The sequence below is a fragment of the Spea bombifrons genome, chromosome 2 (genome assembly GCF_027358695.1).
Source record: "Spea bombifrons isolate aSpeBom1 chromosome 2, aSpeBom1.2.pri, whole genome shotgun sequence".
Lineage (NCBI taxonomy): Eukaryota > Metazoa > Chordata > Amphibia > Anura > Pelobatidae > Spea > Spea bombifrons.
Genome location: NC_071088.1, coordinates 59345093 through 59357206, shown reverse-complemented (window position 1 = coordinate 59357206; position 12114 = coordinate 59345093). Strand labels below are relative to the sequence as shown.

At 39.2% G+C, this 12114-nt stretch overlaps 2 protein-coding genes across 2 annotated transcripts in view; one reads left to right on the top strand and one right to left on the bottom strand.

Moving 5' to 3' along the window:
- LOC128472511 (complement receptor type 1-like) overlaps nt 1-12114 on the top strand; it is a 198225-nt gene that overhangs the window by 66993 nt on the left and 119118 nt on the right. The gene's annotated exons all lie outside the window — the stretch shown is intronic.
- Nucleotides 1-12114, bottom strand: part of DSTYK (dual serine/threonine and tyrosine protein kinase) — a 30468-nt gene that overhangs the window by 3377 nt on the left and 14977 nt on the right. Inside the window, exons 3-9 of the mRNA XM_053454381.1 lie at nt 10064-10721; nt 9656-9891; nt 8300-8383; nt 7833-8009; nt 6288-6417; nt 5813-5969; nt 3491-3623 (exon numbers count right to left, since the gene is read on the bottom strand). Of these exons, the coding sequence (XP_053310356.1) occupies nt 3491-3623; nt 5813-5969; nt 6288-6417; nt 7833-8009; nt 8300-8383; nt 9656-9891; nt 10064-10721 (1575 nt within the window). The remainder of the gene's footprint in view (nt 1-3490; nt 3624-5812; nt 5970-6287; nt 6418-7832; nt 8010-8299; nt 8384-9655; nt 9892-10063; nt 10722-12114) is intronic.

Sequence of the window (12114 nt, the reverse complement as noted above, 5' to 3'; positions counted from 1 at the left end):
AGGCAGAGTGGCATTAAGGGGGTTAAAAGGCATTTCACAGAGCACTCTGCCTCCAGAAATGCCTTATGCCCCCCATTTAACACTCCCTCCCCCTAACTTACCGGAGCTTCTGACTTCCCTGTCGTGTAGCCGGGGCAGCATGCAGATCCCACGCACTTATGCTGCAGCCGGAAGGAGTCATGGCTAGCAGTGGGGGTTGTCTGCGTCCATCGCGCAGACCTTCCCCGACTGTCAGAGATCAGAGTTCCCCCGCACCGGCACCGGGGGATCTGGATCTTAGTCGTCTCATAGTCAGACCTATTTGAGGTCTGATTATAAGACGACCCCGATTATAAGACGAGGGGTATTTGCTCTGAAAAAACCTCGTCTTATAATCAAGCAAATACGGTATTTCATGTTTTTTTCCTTTTCTTTACTACAGCCAATTAAACTATTAGTTGGCTCATCTCCAAATTAACCTTTTTACATTTGGCAACTAAAAACTACAACTCTTACGACCAAACACAAAACAGGTTACTATCACTTAATTAGGCTGGTAAAATTGTCTCATTGTTAAATGACTTTGTAAAACCACACGCAGTACATGAATGATATGACTACCACGTGACTATAATTTAATAAACTGAACAGTAAGTATACTGGCCTAAGTAAATGACTGTGACAGGAGATCACGGAACGGGAAGCGATTGAGTTATTTATGTAGCCTACTTATAATGGGAGACACTTATTTTCTGAATGATATCTTGAAAGCTTTTAAAGTGAATCATGTGACCCATCATGCGCCTATAACTCAGGATTAAAGTTGTAGCGATTATATACAAAATCCACATACATTCAGATTTGCTTTGAAATATGTTAAAAATTGTAACAAGGGACAATTGTAGGGCCCTCAGGAAGTAAATTTAACAAATTAAAGACTACTCATTTTGCATTAGGTGGTATTGCAAAATGGCATATTCATACAACAGGAAGGCAGTGGGAGCCATTTTAAAACATTATATATAAAAAACACACACATACATTAAATGTTACTTAATGAGGATGCCAGTTGGAAAGGGATCTCTATTTTCTGTTGAGACATTCCTCCAGTTGACTTTATATTATATAATATCTTTCACACACATACTTTATGACCGCAAGTATGTGGACAACTGACAATGACACCTATATGAGAGATTGTTTGACATTCCATTAAAAAATCATGGGCATTAATATGGAGTTGGCCATTCTTTGCGGCTACAACAGACACCACTCTTCTGAAAAGGCTTTCTACAAGATCTTGGGGGTTGTGAGGGAATTATCCCTCCTCCACCAAACTTTACAGGTAGACATCAAGGCATCCAGCAACACCAAAGAAAAAAAAAAAAGGAAAAACGTACAAGCCCCATATGATCGCTCCTAGAAGTGGTCATATTCACCGTAATAAAAGGCTATCTATGCCTTTCAATTATGGCAGCACTCGGTTGCTACAAAAATAAATAAAAGATAGAGAAATATAGAGAAAAAGCCTTGTTTGATCTCTCCTAGGACAAGGTGGCGACACCCATTCAAAATAAAAGCTTCCAGAGGATACTGCAGCCAACCATGCAGGTCAATGCATCTCAGCTCCCTAATTACTATATGATCAGTAAAAATTTAAAATTGGAAAAATTGTTAATAAATAAAAAGTAATAAAATAAAAAAGACCCCATGATGTCACCATGACATAAGAAAAATCATCCAGTTCAAAGAAAATGTCCAAAAAAGATTAAAATATATATTTTTATATAATAATTCTACCCTCGGTTGTCTAGTTTTCAAAAATATATGGTAAATTGAATTGGCTAATCTTAAAGATGTCACAAAAAGGGCACAGGTGCAAACTGATGTCAATTAAAATTTAGCAGCCAAACAAAACGTATGCATGGGTGGTATCACTGTACTGTAGGTGATGTTTCTGAACACATATTGGGGTGTTTGACATATACCAGGAGCTGTAAATTCATATACTTTAACTAGATTGTGTGAAAAAGCACACACAAAAATACTACTGCAAAGTTTGACAAACGCTGCTGGCAAAACGTGTGCATGTAAAGAGTACGGGCACAGGATCACCAAACGTCAAAGTTCCAAAAAAAAAAAATAAATAAATAAAAAAAATTGAAAAATGCACACCTCCCAAATGTGGCCCTTTGGCCCCCAAACAGCTTGGAAGCAATATATACATACGTAGGAGCTGTCAATGCATACCTAATGTACAGCAAGCGTGGGGGGGGGGGGAACAAAAAAAAAAAACACAAAATACTTAAAACAAAGTTTGACTAAAGTAGTAGAATTAGTGAATGGAAAGAGTAACAATACATTTTAATATACTGAGGTGTCTAGTTATCAAAAAATATATGGTAAAATGGGGGTAAATTGAAACTGAACTGACTGGCTTCAAAAGTTTCCAAAATAGCACATGGGGGGGCAGCATGACCAGTTTTGAACTTAAGTAATGCTACTTGTACTTATTGCCCTGTATAACTTGCAAAAAAAACCCTGAAAAGATTGGGTATTTCTTAACCTGGGACAAATAGTAGAATCTATTTAGCAGGGTTTTTTTTTTATTAGCTTTTGTAGACAAGTAAAATATTTTTCAAATAAAAGAAAAAAGTGCTATTTTTCAATTTTCACCATATTTATTTTGTACTAAATTAGATAATATGATCAAAATAATGGTATCTAAAGAAAGCCCATGTTGAGAAAAAAAAAATATAATATATTATATATATATATAATATTTGTGTGGGTACACTAAATGAGATAATTACAGCCAAACATGAGTACCGTGGAAATGTGTTTGTACCCAAAGGGTGCCATGATGAGGTTAGAAGGTGTGTCCCAATAGTTGTGGTCATATAGTGTATGTCTCAACCTATATTGCATGTTTTAACCTTTCAAATACTTATTTGGGTTTATTCAGTGTACAATAATATAAGTAGAATTTTGGTAAAGTGTTATAGTCACTTTAATCCAACAACAGTTGGAATGCCATAAAGTATATAAGGACTGACCAGACCAGCATGGTGTAACCTCTGTTTTGTTGACATTGCACAGGGCAACAGGTTATAGCAGATGATGGCATTTACTTGTAGCACCACTACCAATGATGAAGATAACCCAGCGGTATGTCTTTCAGTGCAGAGACAGCCCAAGCTCTGGTTTGCATGAACTGTTGACTAACCCTGTGAACTCCCTCTTCAGTGGATAGACCCCTATTATCATTTTGAAATCGCACTGTGAGCTAAAGTGTCAGTTACAGTCACCACAGGCAGTGCATTGCATGATGGCGTTGGGTGCGTCATGGAAGATGGAAGTGCAAACCACAGTAAATCAAGTTTCAGGTTTCTATTATACACATATATTTGCAAGCAAATCAAACGGTAGTCCCCAGTTTTTATTGTACAACCCATAAAAAAAAATAAAAAAAAAAAAATTTATAAAAATTTCACTTATAACACCAACTCACCTTCAAGCCTACATAGAGGTCTCTGTGCAAACGTTCGGTGATGAGTAAGACCGCAATGCTCGAGCCCCCTCCATAATTGTAGTCTATCACAGAGCCATGTAAGTCAACAAGACGCTCATGTTTTGGAAGCGACCTGGGCAAATCAAGGCAAGAGTAACAAAATAAAAAAGTGTATTCTAGAAAGTTTAGGAAGACATACAATCAAGCAGAGGTGACCAGATCTCCTCTAAGTAGGGCTTCACATAGGGCAGAAAGTAACATACAGATTGAAACCAGTTTGCTAGCTAACGTATAGCAGTAGTAATCAACAGATATTTTAGATTATTAGTCTATACTATTGGCATACAAATCACAAATAAAACCTCTGGGTGAGATCACACAGGAGGCAGAATGGTGCAGATCTTTTAAAGAACACCCATTTAAAAAACAATATATACATTATATATATATATATATATATATATATATATATATATATATATATATATATATATATATATATATATATATATATATTTCAACAAGAAATTGCCAGTAGGGCACGTAGCTATAAAGGCTAAGATTTTTGTTGCTCAATGCAAAAGAGGCTTCCATGGGTGCTCTCTCTGTAAGCATGATTTACAGGAAGTACACCCAGGACTGATGCATGTGTGTCACCTTTCGTAAATGGAAACAAAGGGGCAGTAGTAGCATTAAAGGAGGTCAGAAAACCTGTTATGTGAACGCTGTTGCAAATACAGATGTATTTTGTTATTCTTGCAATGATAGATGGCATCACACCATTTGTGGCATTAATATTTATGAGATTAAGTTTCTTAATATTACATTGGATCCTCTGACCCTTTACTTTTAACAGGTTCTTTTTTTTATGACCTCCTCACAAACGTAAGATCAGATATGCCTTTACAGATGTGCAAAAAAGTCTAATCTTGGTGAGGAAAAGGTGGCGGTCTAAACAAGATTGTATCAAGAATGCTCGTCTTTACACGGGGAGGAACGGGGACAATTGCTTGGGCCAGGAGCCACTTGGTTCTACCTGGGCCCCAAGCTAGAAGATGCCAGGCCTCTCTTGCTTTACAGATAACCAAAATGGTCTGACAATGTGTTATATTCCCTACAGATTTTGCAGGGGAAGACAAAAAACGTATCACCTGAGGGTAATGTGGATTGCAGACAATACCTTTATGTCTGCCTTTTGGTGAATTTGGTATTAAACAATTTATCACCCATGACCACAAAATTGATGTTACTGTTTGTTTAAGGTTAGGGCTGCAACTAACGATTATATTTTCATAATTGATTAGTTAGCCAATTATTTTTGATTAATCGGATAAAAGAAATGTAAATTCCTAATTTATTTAAAAAAAATTAACAAACAGGGTATTAAAAACAAACAGCAGAATAAAACATCTTTGAGAATAACGCAGTTCTTGTTTTGATTTCCCAACCTGTCCCCCAGTTATGCACATATGAGCCCTCCCCAGATGTACCGTATGCCCCCCATATGCCATAGTCCCCTCTGATATGCCAATCTGCCCCCCCAGACATGCCTTATACCCTCATATGCCATAGTGCCCTCTGATATGCCTTATACCCCAGATATACCACTCTGCCCCCCCAAATATGCCTTATACCCTGATATGCCACACCCCCCCCAGACTTGCCCTCCATGCTCCAGATTCCTTGGCGTCCAGTAAGGGCAGCCCGTGAACATCTGCATGATGCACGCAGACAACCTCTGCCGCTGGACGGCATTGTCACAGGAGCTTCTATGACTGAGCACCGGAAGGTCATGTGGCCCACCGGCTGCCGGAGAGGAGGATACAGGTCCCCGGCGGATCCTCCTCTGGCAGCCGGCAAACGTTGCCCAATGCGCGAAGACAACCTCCGCTCTGCTGGCCGATACTTTGGCCGGTGCTTCTAAGGTGGAGCACCAAAAGGTCATGGCACACTGGTGCTCCATCACAGAAACCCCGGTGGAAGTGGAGGACAGTAGCGGAGGATGTCTGCACGCATCGGACAGATGCCTGCCGACTGAGAGGTGGATCCAGGTCCCCTGCAGTGCTGCGGGGGATCTGGATCTTAGTGTCATTATCTGGCCTCTGTTTGAGGTTGATTTATTAGACGAAAGGTATTTTTCAGAGTATTTGCTCTGAAAAAAACCTCATCTTATATTCAAAAAAATTTGATTCAACTAATCGATAATGAAATTCCTTGGCCCCCACTTAAGGTTCTTAGGCAAGACATTTGATGGATTTTAAAGACACACTATTACTCTTAACATAACATTTTCCAAACCAAAACTTCCGGTTTTCAAATTACCTCATGTAGTGAAACTCCAAAGCTAGGTCATTCCAATGCTTCTCATCTGGGGGAACAACAGACTTGAGGGCACAAGGGAAGTGTCCACCCCAGCTATCACACAAGTAGACTACACCATACTGTCCTCTTCCAAGTTCTCGGCCAAGCCTGGGTTTTCCTGAAAATTGGCCAACATTAGAAACAAGTCACTATGAGGCTTCAGGTATGCAGGCATCAAAAAAGCCAGCACCAAAATGAATGCCTACTGTAGAAGTTTATAACAGTGCATTAATAACGATTATATTTTATTACAGTACACTATAGTCACACAGCACAAGAAGTACTGGTGAACAGTGGGACATCTACCAATATACTGGAGTGTAAACTCTGAGCTTACATTTGATTATTTAGCTACATCATATTCAACAACACTGGAGAATGCACAGAACCACTGTGTGCTTCGGTAACCCCTTCTTCAGTCTCTCTTACTGCTTACCATGTAACAGAACATCTTGCAGCGACCTGCTCTCCAATGAGAGACGTGCTAGGCGTGGGGCATGATCCTTACGAACCTTTAACCATAGATCTTCGGTCTTTTCAAGCCTTCCCGAGTGACCAACCTCCAGCTAAATGTAGAAAACCAGACTGAGCATGACAAAAGTTGGCTTTTTTTTTTTTTTTTATTATTTTTTTTTTTTTAAACAGCATCAGATGATTTCATACAATTTTATATGTAATTGAATGGAGTAGCACTTAAAAAAGGTTTTTAAGGTTTTTTGAGTTTTAACAAGCACAGGTAAACGAACGGTTAAAGATACAACTATGCCAAACATGTATTTTCCCTTCACATAAGATGCATTTCGTTTGTTTATATGAAAGCATAAGATCAGAAAAATTTGTAGTTTTCCTAATTTTTTCTAACCATTGACCATTTTTGAGGTAGTGATACATAGGTCCAGTTATAATACTCTATTATACTGTACATATAAATGTTGTTTATAATTGTGATCAGTGCGAAAGACAGAAGCTAGACTTCATATCGAGACCAACTGGTATGTTTATTTTATGCATAAAAGCTGTAAGACATTTTATATCAACTTATTGCTTAGTGTGAGAGAATAACCTTTTTAAGACATTGCATGGGAGGAAAGGTATGAACCCATTGCAAGGTTTATTCCCACACCGATACGTGATCACATCAACCTTGAGAAAGACTATCAAAAGGCTTGGGATCTCACGGCGGTTTCGGCTCCTCTGCCATATATGCTTTTATTGATTATTAAATTGAAGGTAATTTTTTGTATTTTATCTTTTTATGCATCAGTGTGAGAATAAACCTGGGATACTTTTGATTGGAGATTTTATTATATTAATAATAATAATAAAAAAGAACACACTCCATGCCTATTTAAGCATATTTTACATGGACTGCAAAACATTTATGTGCAAATCTGTACATAAATTTAGTTATTTGAGATGAATGTAAAATGTACTGGATGCCAGTAATAAACTAAAATGAACAAAAAAAAAACCAAAAAAACAGGGACTAGACTGTTTCTTTAAATGAGCTTTTATTGACAAAATCGTACCTTACCAATATACAAACCCATTATCCTTTTACCAATTGGATGTTAATTCCACGCAATGTCAGAAGGAGCATTATGATCCATCAAAAATAAACTATTTTGGTATACCGTAAAAATATTTTCTAATGTTGATAACATTTAATGTCATGAGAATGCTTAACCAGTAGTGTCTGATGACACAAAATCATCATGGAAATTTTTACTCTGCGTCACGGAAGTGTTCCTAGGCACTGTGCCAGAAATAAGACTAATAAACGGACCCAAAGTACCATGGGATAGCATGAATTCCCACAAGAATTCCCTACAGACACTGATAACTAATTAATCATTAATTTGCATACAACCCATATGCATGCATTTAAATGGCCTTCTCCCCCAAAAATCTAAAAATGATATGGTATGATATTGCACCATGGCTTCATGGAAAAATACAGTCCGAGAAGGCCTGATCTTACCTGCTTGAGGGAGGAAGCAAAGGCCTCGTGGGAGCTCTTGAGTCGCTTGCAGAACTGGCTACAGATGCTCTTCGCAAGCTTGGATGCGCTCAGGCTTTCTATGGCATCTTGTGCCACCCTTCGCTTCCACTCCGGAGTTATAGCTGGGGGGCTCACCCAGGTTATTCGCTGGATTATCTAAGCCAATGGGAAAAACAATGAGCAAATATTTTAAAAGATTAGTATACACGTGTGCACAGATCAGTTGAGAGCACATACGGTTTTACCTCACTGTACTTCTTATACCAATTGTTCCTCTCTACCACCGAGTATCACGGAAGTCTAACTGTGACAGCAGCTAGCAAGTGGTTTGTTGGCTGGCTAGGAAACGATTGTTGCTTCTTGTTCTATTCAAACTTCTGGTATTTTTGTATTGAGCAACTCTGTGTATTGCAGTGCTCCAGAACTAACAGTGTAATCATCCTTACCTGTACAATCTGCTCCCAAACCATTCTGGTGACCGTGGATCCTGAATTGAAAGTGACCTCCACGTGATATGCAGCATTTAATATCTATAAAAATACAAATTAAAAAAATATATATATATATTTGGTAGATTCTAGATTTGTGTTTTCTCTGCTTATAAGCAAAATGTGACAATGTTTGAATGACAATGCCAGCTCTGGAGGAGAATACACTACATGACCAAAAGTATGTGGACACCACTGCTAACAGGTATATAAAAATTAAGCACATAGAAATACCCTCTCTATAGACAAACATGGCACTATCACTAGATGGTTTCCAAAGAACAACAGCTGTACACAAGTCAAAGATCACCATCACTGGACTATGGAGCAGTGGAAATGTATTATCTGAAGTGATGGATCAGGCTTTACTATCTGGAAGTCTGGGTTTAGTGGATGCCAGGAGAACCCCGTCTACCAGAATGCATAGCGCCTACTGTAAATTTTGGTGGAAGAGGGATAATGGTCTGGAGGCATTTTTCAAGGTTTGGGCTAGATGCAGTTAGAGAATGTTAATGATCCAGCACACAAAGACATTTTAGACAATTGTATGCTTGACTTTGAGGGACCAGTTTGTAGAATGACCTGTTGATCAACATAACTGTGACCTTGTGCACAAAGCAATGTTTACAAGACATAATTTGGAGAGTTTGGCGTGGAGGAATACAAGTGGACTGCACAGAGCCCTGACCTTAAATCCAGTGAATTGCTTTGGGAAGAACTGAAACGCCAGACACAATCCAAAATCTCTTGGAAAGCTATTAAACCTGCAAAGGGGGAGCCCATGGTTTTGGAACGGGAGGTCAAACAAAAACAGAGACAAGTGTGTTGACATACTTTTTGTCATGTAGTATATACACAATAGCCAGATTAATAGTGTTTAGTCTTGCTGCATCTACATGAGATGCAGTAGACTCTTAAAAGGAAAAGTAAACCATTTCTATAAAAATGAAATATCAGCATAAGGCCCTATCAGGAGAAAAGTATCAATGATAAACATACATTAAGTCCTTTTCCCAGAGGAGACCAGCGACTAATAACGCTTTGTATCTTTACAAGAAAAATGGTAAGATGAGATGGGCCAAATGGTAATCTGCAAACTGTGGCACTGACATAGTCAGCAACCATTCACTGTTCATTTAAAAATACATTTTTTGCTATAAAGTATATGGTCCTCCCCTAAGGCTTCACAGTGCATTTAGTATTCTTAAGTAAGGCTAACCAAAATTAAATCACATCTTTAATCTACTTGTCTTTTGTGTTCAACTACCCTATACGTAGATACGGTGAACTTATCCCGAGCTGATATTCTCTTACCTGTTTCAAGTGGTTGCTAGTGATATGAGAGGCAGATTCCTGTTGAGACCTTTCCAGACTGCGGAGGCACCTCTCTAGTGTACCCACAAAACTCTCGCGCAGATAGTCCACTGAACTGATAAGCTTATTCACCACGGCCTGGTTGAGCCGTGAGATAATCAACTCCTTGATCTGAAAAATGCAGGATTTTACTTCCTGCGAGCCAATGGGTTCTCCGTTCTGTGGGATAGCGATATCTGTAATAAGAAGAGGGAGGAAGGTTGGCATTAATGGAGAGGCTTTGATAGTCAGCCATTTAAAGCAAGGGATCTATAGGTCTTAAAAGACTAAGCAGAACAGTATATGGATTTTTACACACCAGTAGGACAGGAACACTTCTATACTAAATTACAACCTCCACGTACCCACCTTTAAAATCCATGTTCGCTGCATCTTCAAGGAGCTGATCTCTCATGCTGTTAAGCGTTTCAATAATCATGTCCTTTAGTTCTTCCTGCTTACGATCAGAAATCCGCATCAAAGATTCATACAACTCGCTCTCCTTCTGACGGGTATACTCTAGCCTTTTGGGGGTAATTTGCAGATCTCTTCTCATGTCAAAAGCCTGGTTGATAAACAGGTCCAAGCAGCGGCTGTGAACCATATTTAGCACCATCGCTGCATCAACAAGATGCATTTGCAGCACTTGTCGAGAGAAGCTGCACAATTGACGCAGTTTATCAAACTGCTCCACCAGCAAGCTGGGGGCAGAGCTACCTGACCCAGCAGCCCCACAGCTACATAACCCCCTTTTCAGATAACCAAGTTCAGTGAGCTGCTCACAGAGAGCTGAACGTCCTGCATCTGGTCCACTTATTATCTTGCCCTTGGGAGGTGTTGTTCGGAGAAAAAAGAGAGGGAGCTTGTATTTCTCCTTTATGTCAGTCAGCTCTTCCTCATCCTGATTTGTCAGTAAGTCCTCACTCACTGCATACACGACGACCGACTGGACATGGTCAATATAGTCCTCCAAGGTAGAAGTCAGTGTCTGAGAGCCACGGCAAGGAGACACCACAATATCTACTTCCTGTTTAAATTAAAAGAGGTTCAAGAATCAAGAAATAGCAAGAGAACAAATACATGGTTTAAAACTGTAGTAACACAAAAACAGAAAAATACTTGCTCTGCTTTTAATATCACATAAAGGAAGGAAAATAATAATTGTACTACATTCATACACACACAGAAACAATCTACTGGACTAATAGGGGTCTAAAATACCAAGGAAAGCAGTTCTGAAGAGCTAAGCAGTTAATGAATATGACTCCAAAATGCTTTGTTTACAGTAGTAGAAGATGCCAGTTCACAGTACATCCACAGCCAGAGGTATTACTTCCAAAGTATTTTTTATTGATAGTCTGCAAATGTCATAAGATCTGTGATCTAGAGCGATAAAATCGATAGTAGATAATGAAAATCGTTGTCAACGATTTTCATTATCGATCAGTTGAATCAATTTTTATCGATTATAAAATGAGGGTTTTTTTGACTCACAGCAGCAGTTCCTACTTACAGTTCCTCCCTGCAGTCACTGCCGGCTGGCCCGCCCACTTCCTTTTTCCAGTCCCTCCCTGCAGTCACTGCCAAGTAGGTACAGTGAGAAAGGGGCGGGGCCAATCAGCAGTGACTGCAGGGAGGGACAGGGAGAAAGAAAGGGGCAGGGCCAAAGTGCCGATTGGCCCCACCCCTTTCCCTATACCGTCGACACGGCTCAAGAACTCACTGGTGAGTATAAAATTTATATTTGGGCTGCTGAAAGTTAGGGGCAGTTATAGTAAGTGGGGTGTTTAGGGTTAATTTAGGGGCAGTTATAGTTAGTTGGGTGTTTAGGGTTCATTTAGAGGCAGTTATAGTTAGTGGGGTGTTTAGGGTTAATTGTGGTTGATGGGGTGTTTAGGGTTAATTTAGGGGCAGTTGTTATTAAATAAAGTTAACTTAAGGTGCAGTTAGAGCTAAAGGGGGGCAAAATGAGGGGAATCTAAATACTGGGGGCAGTGAAGATTAACCCAGTACTTATTTATAGAAGTATTGCGTCTGTGAACCAGTCTGCAAATCTATGAGTGTACTATGGCATAGTGGGGTATACGGCATACCTTGGGAGGACGGAGTGACATATCTGGGGGTATAAGGCATATAGGCTATATAAGGCATATGTGGGGAGGGCAGTGTGGCATTTCTGGGAGGCAGTTGGGAAATAACAAGAAATGCATTTTTATCAGTTTTTTTATTCTGCTGTTTGTTTCTTACATCCTACCTTACTTTATTAAATTATTTCAAATAAATGAAAAATTGAATTTTTTTTATCCGATTAATCGAAAAAAATAATTGGCCAACTAATCGATTATGCAAATAATAGTTAGTTGCAGCCCTACTGTGATCATTTCACCTCTGGATGCAAACTCCATTCCACCCGACATACC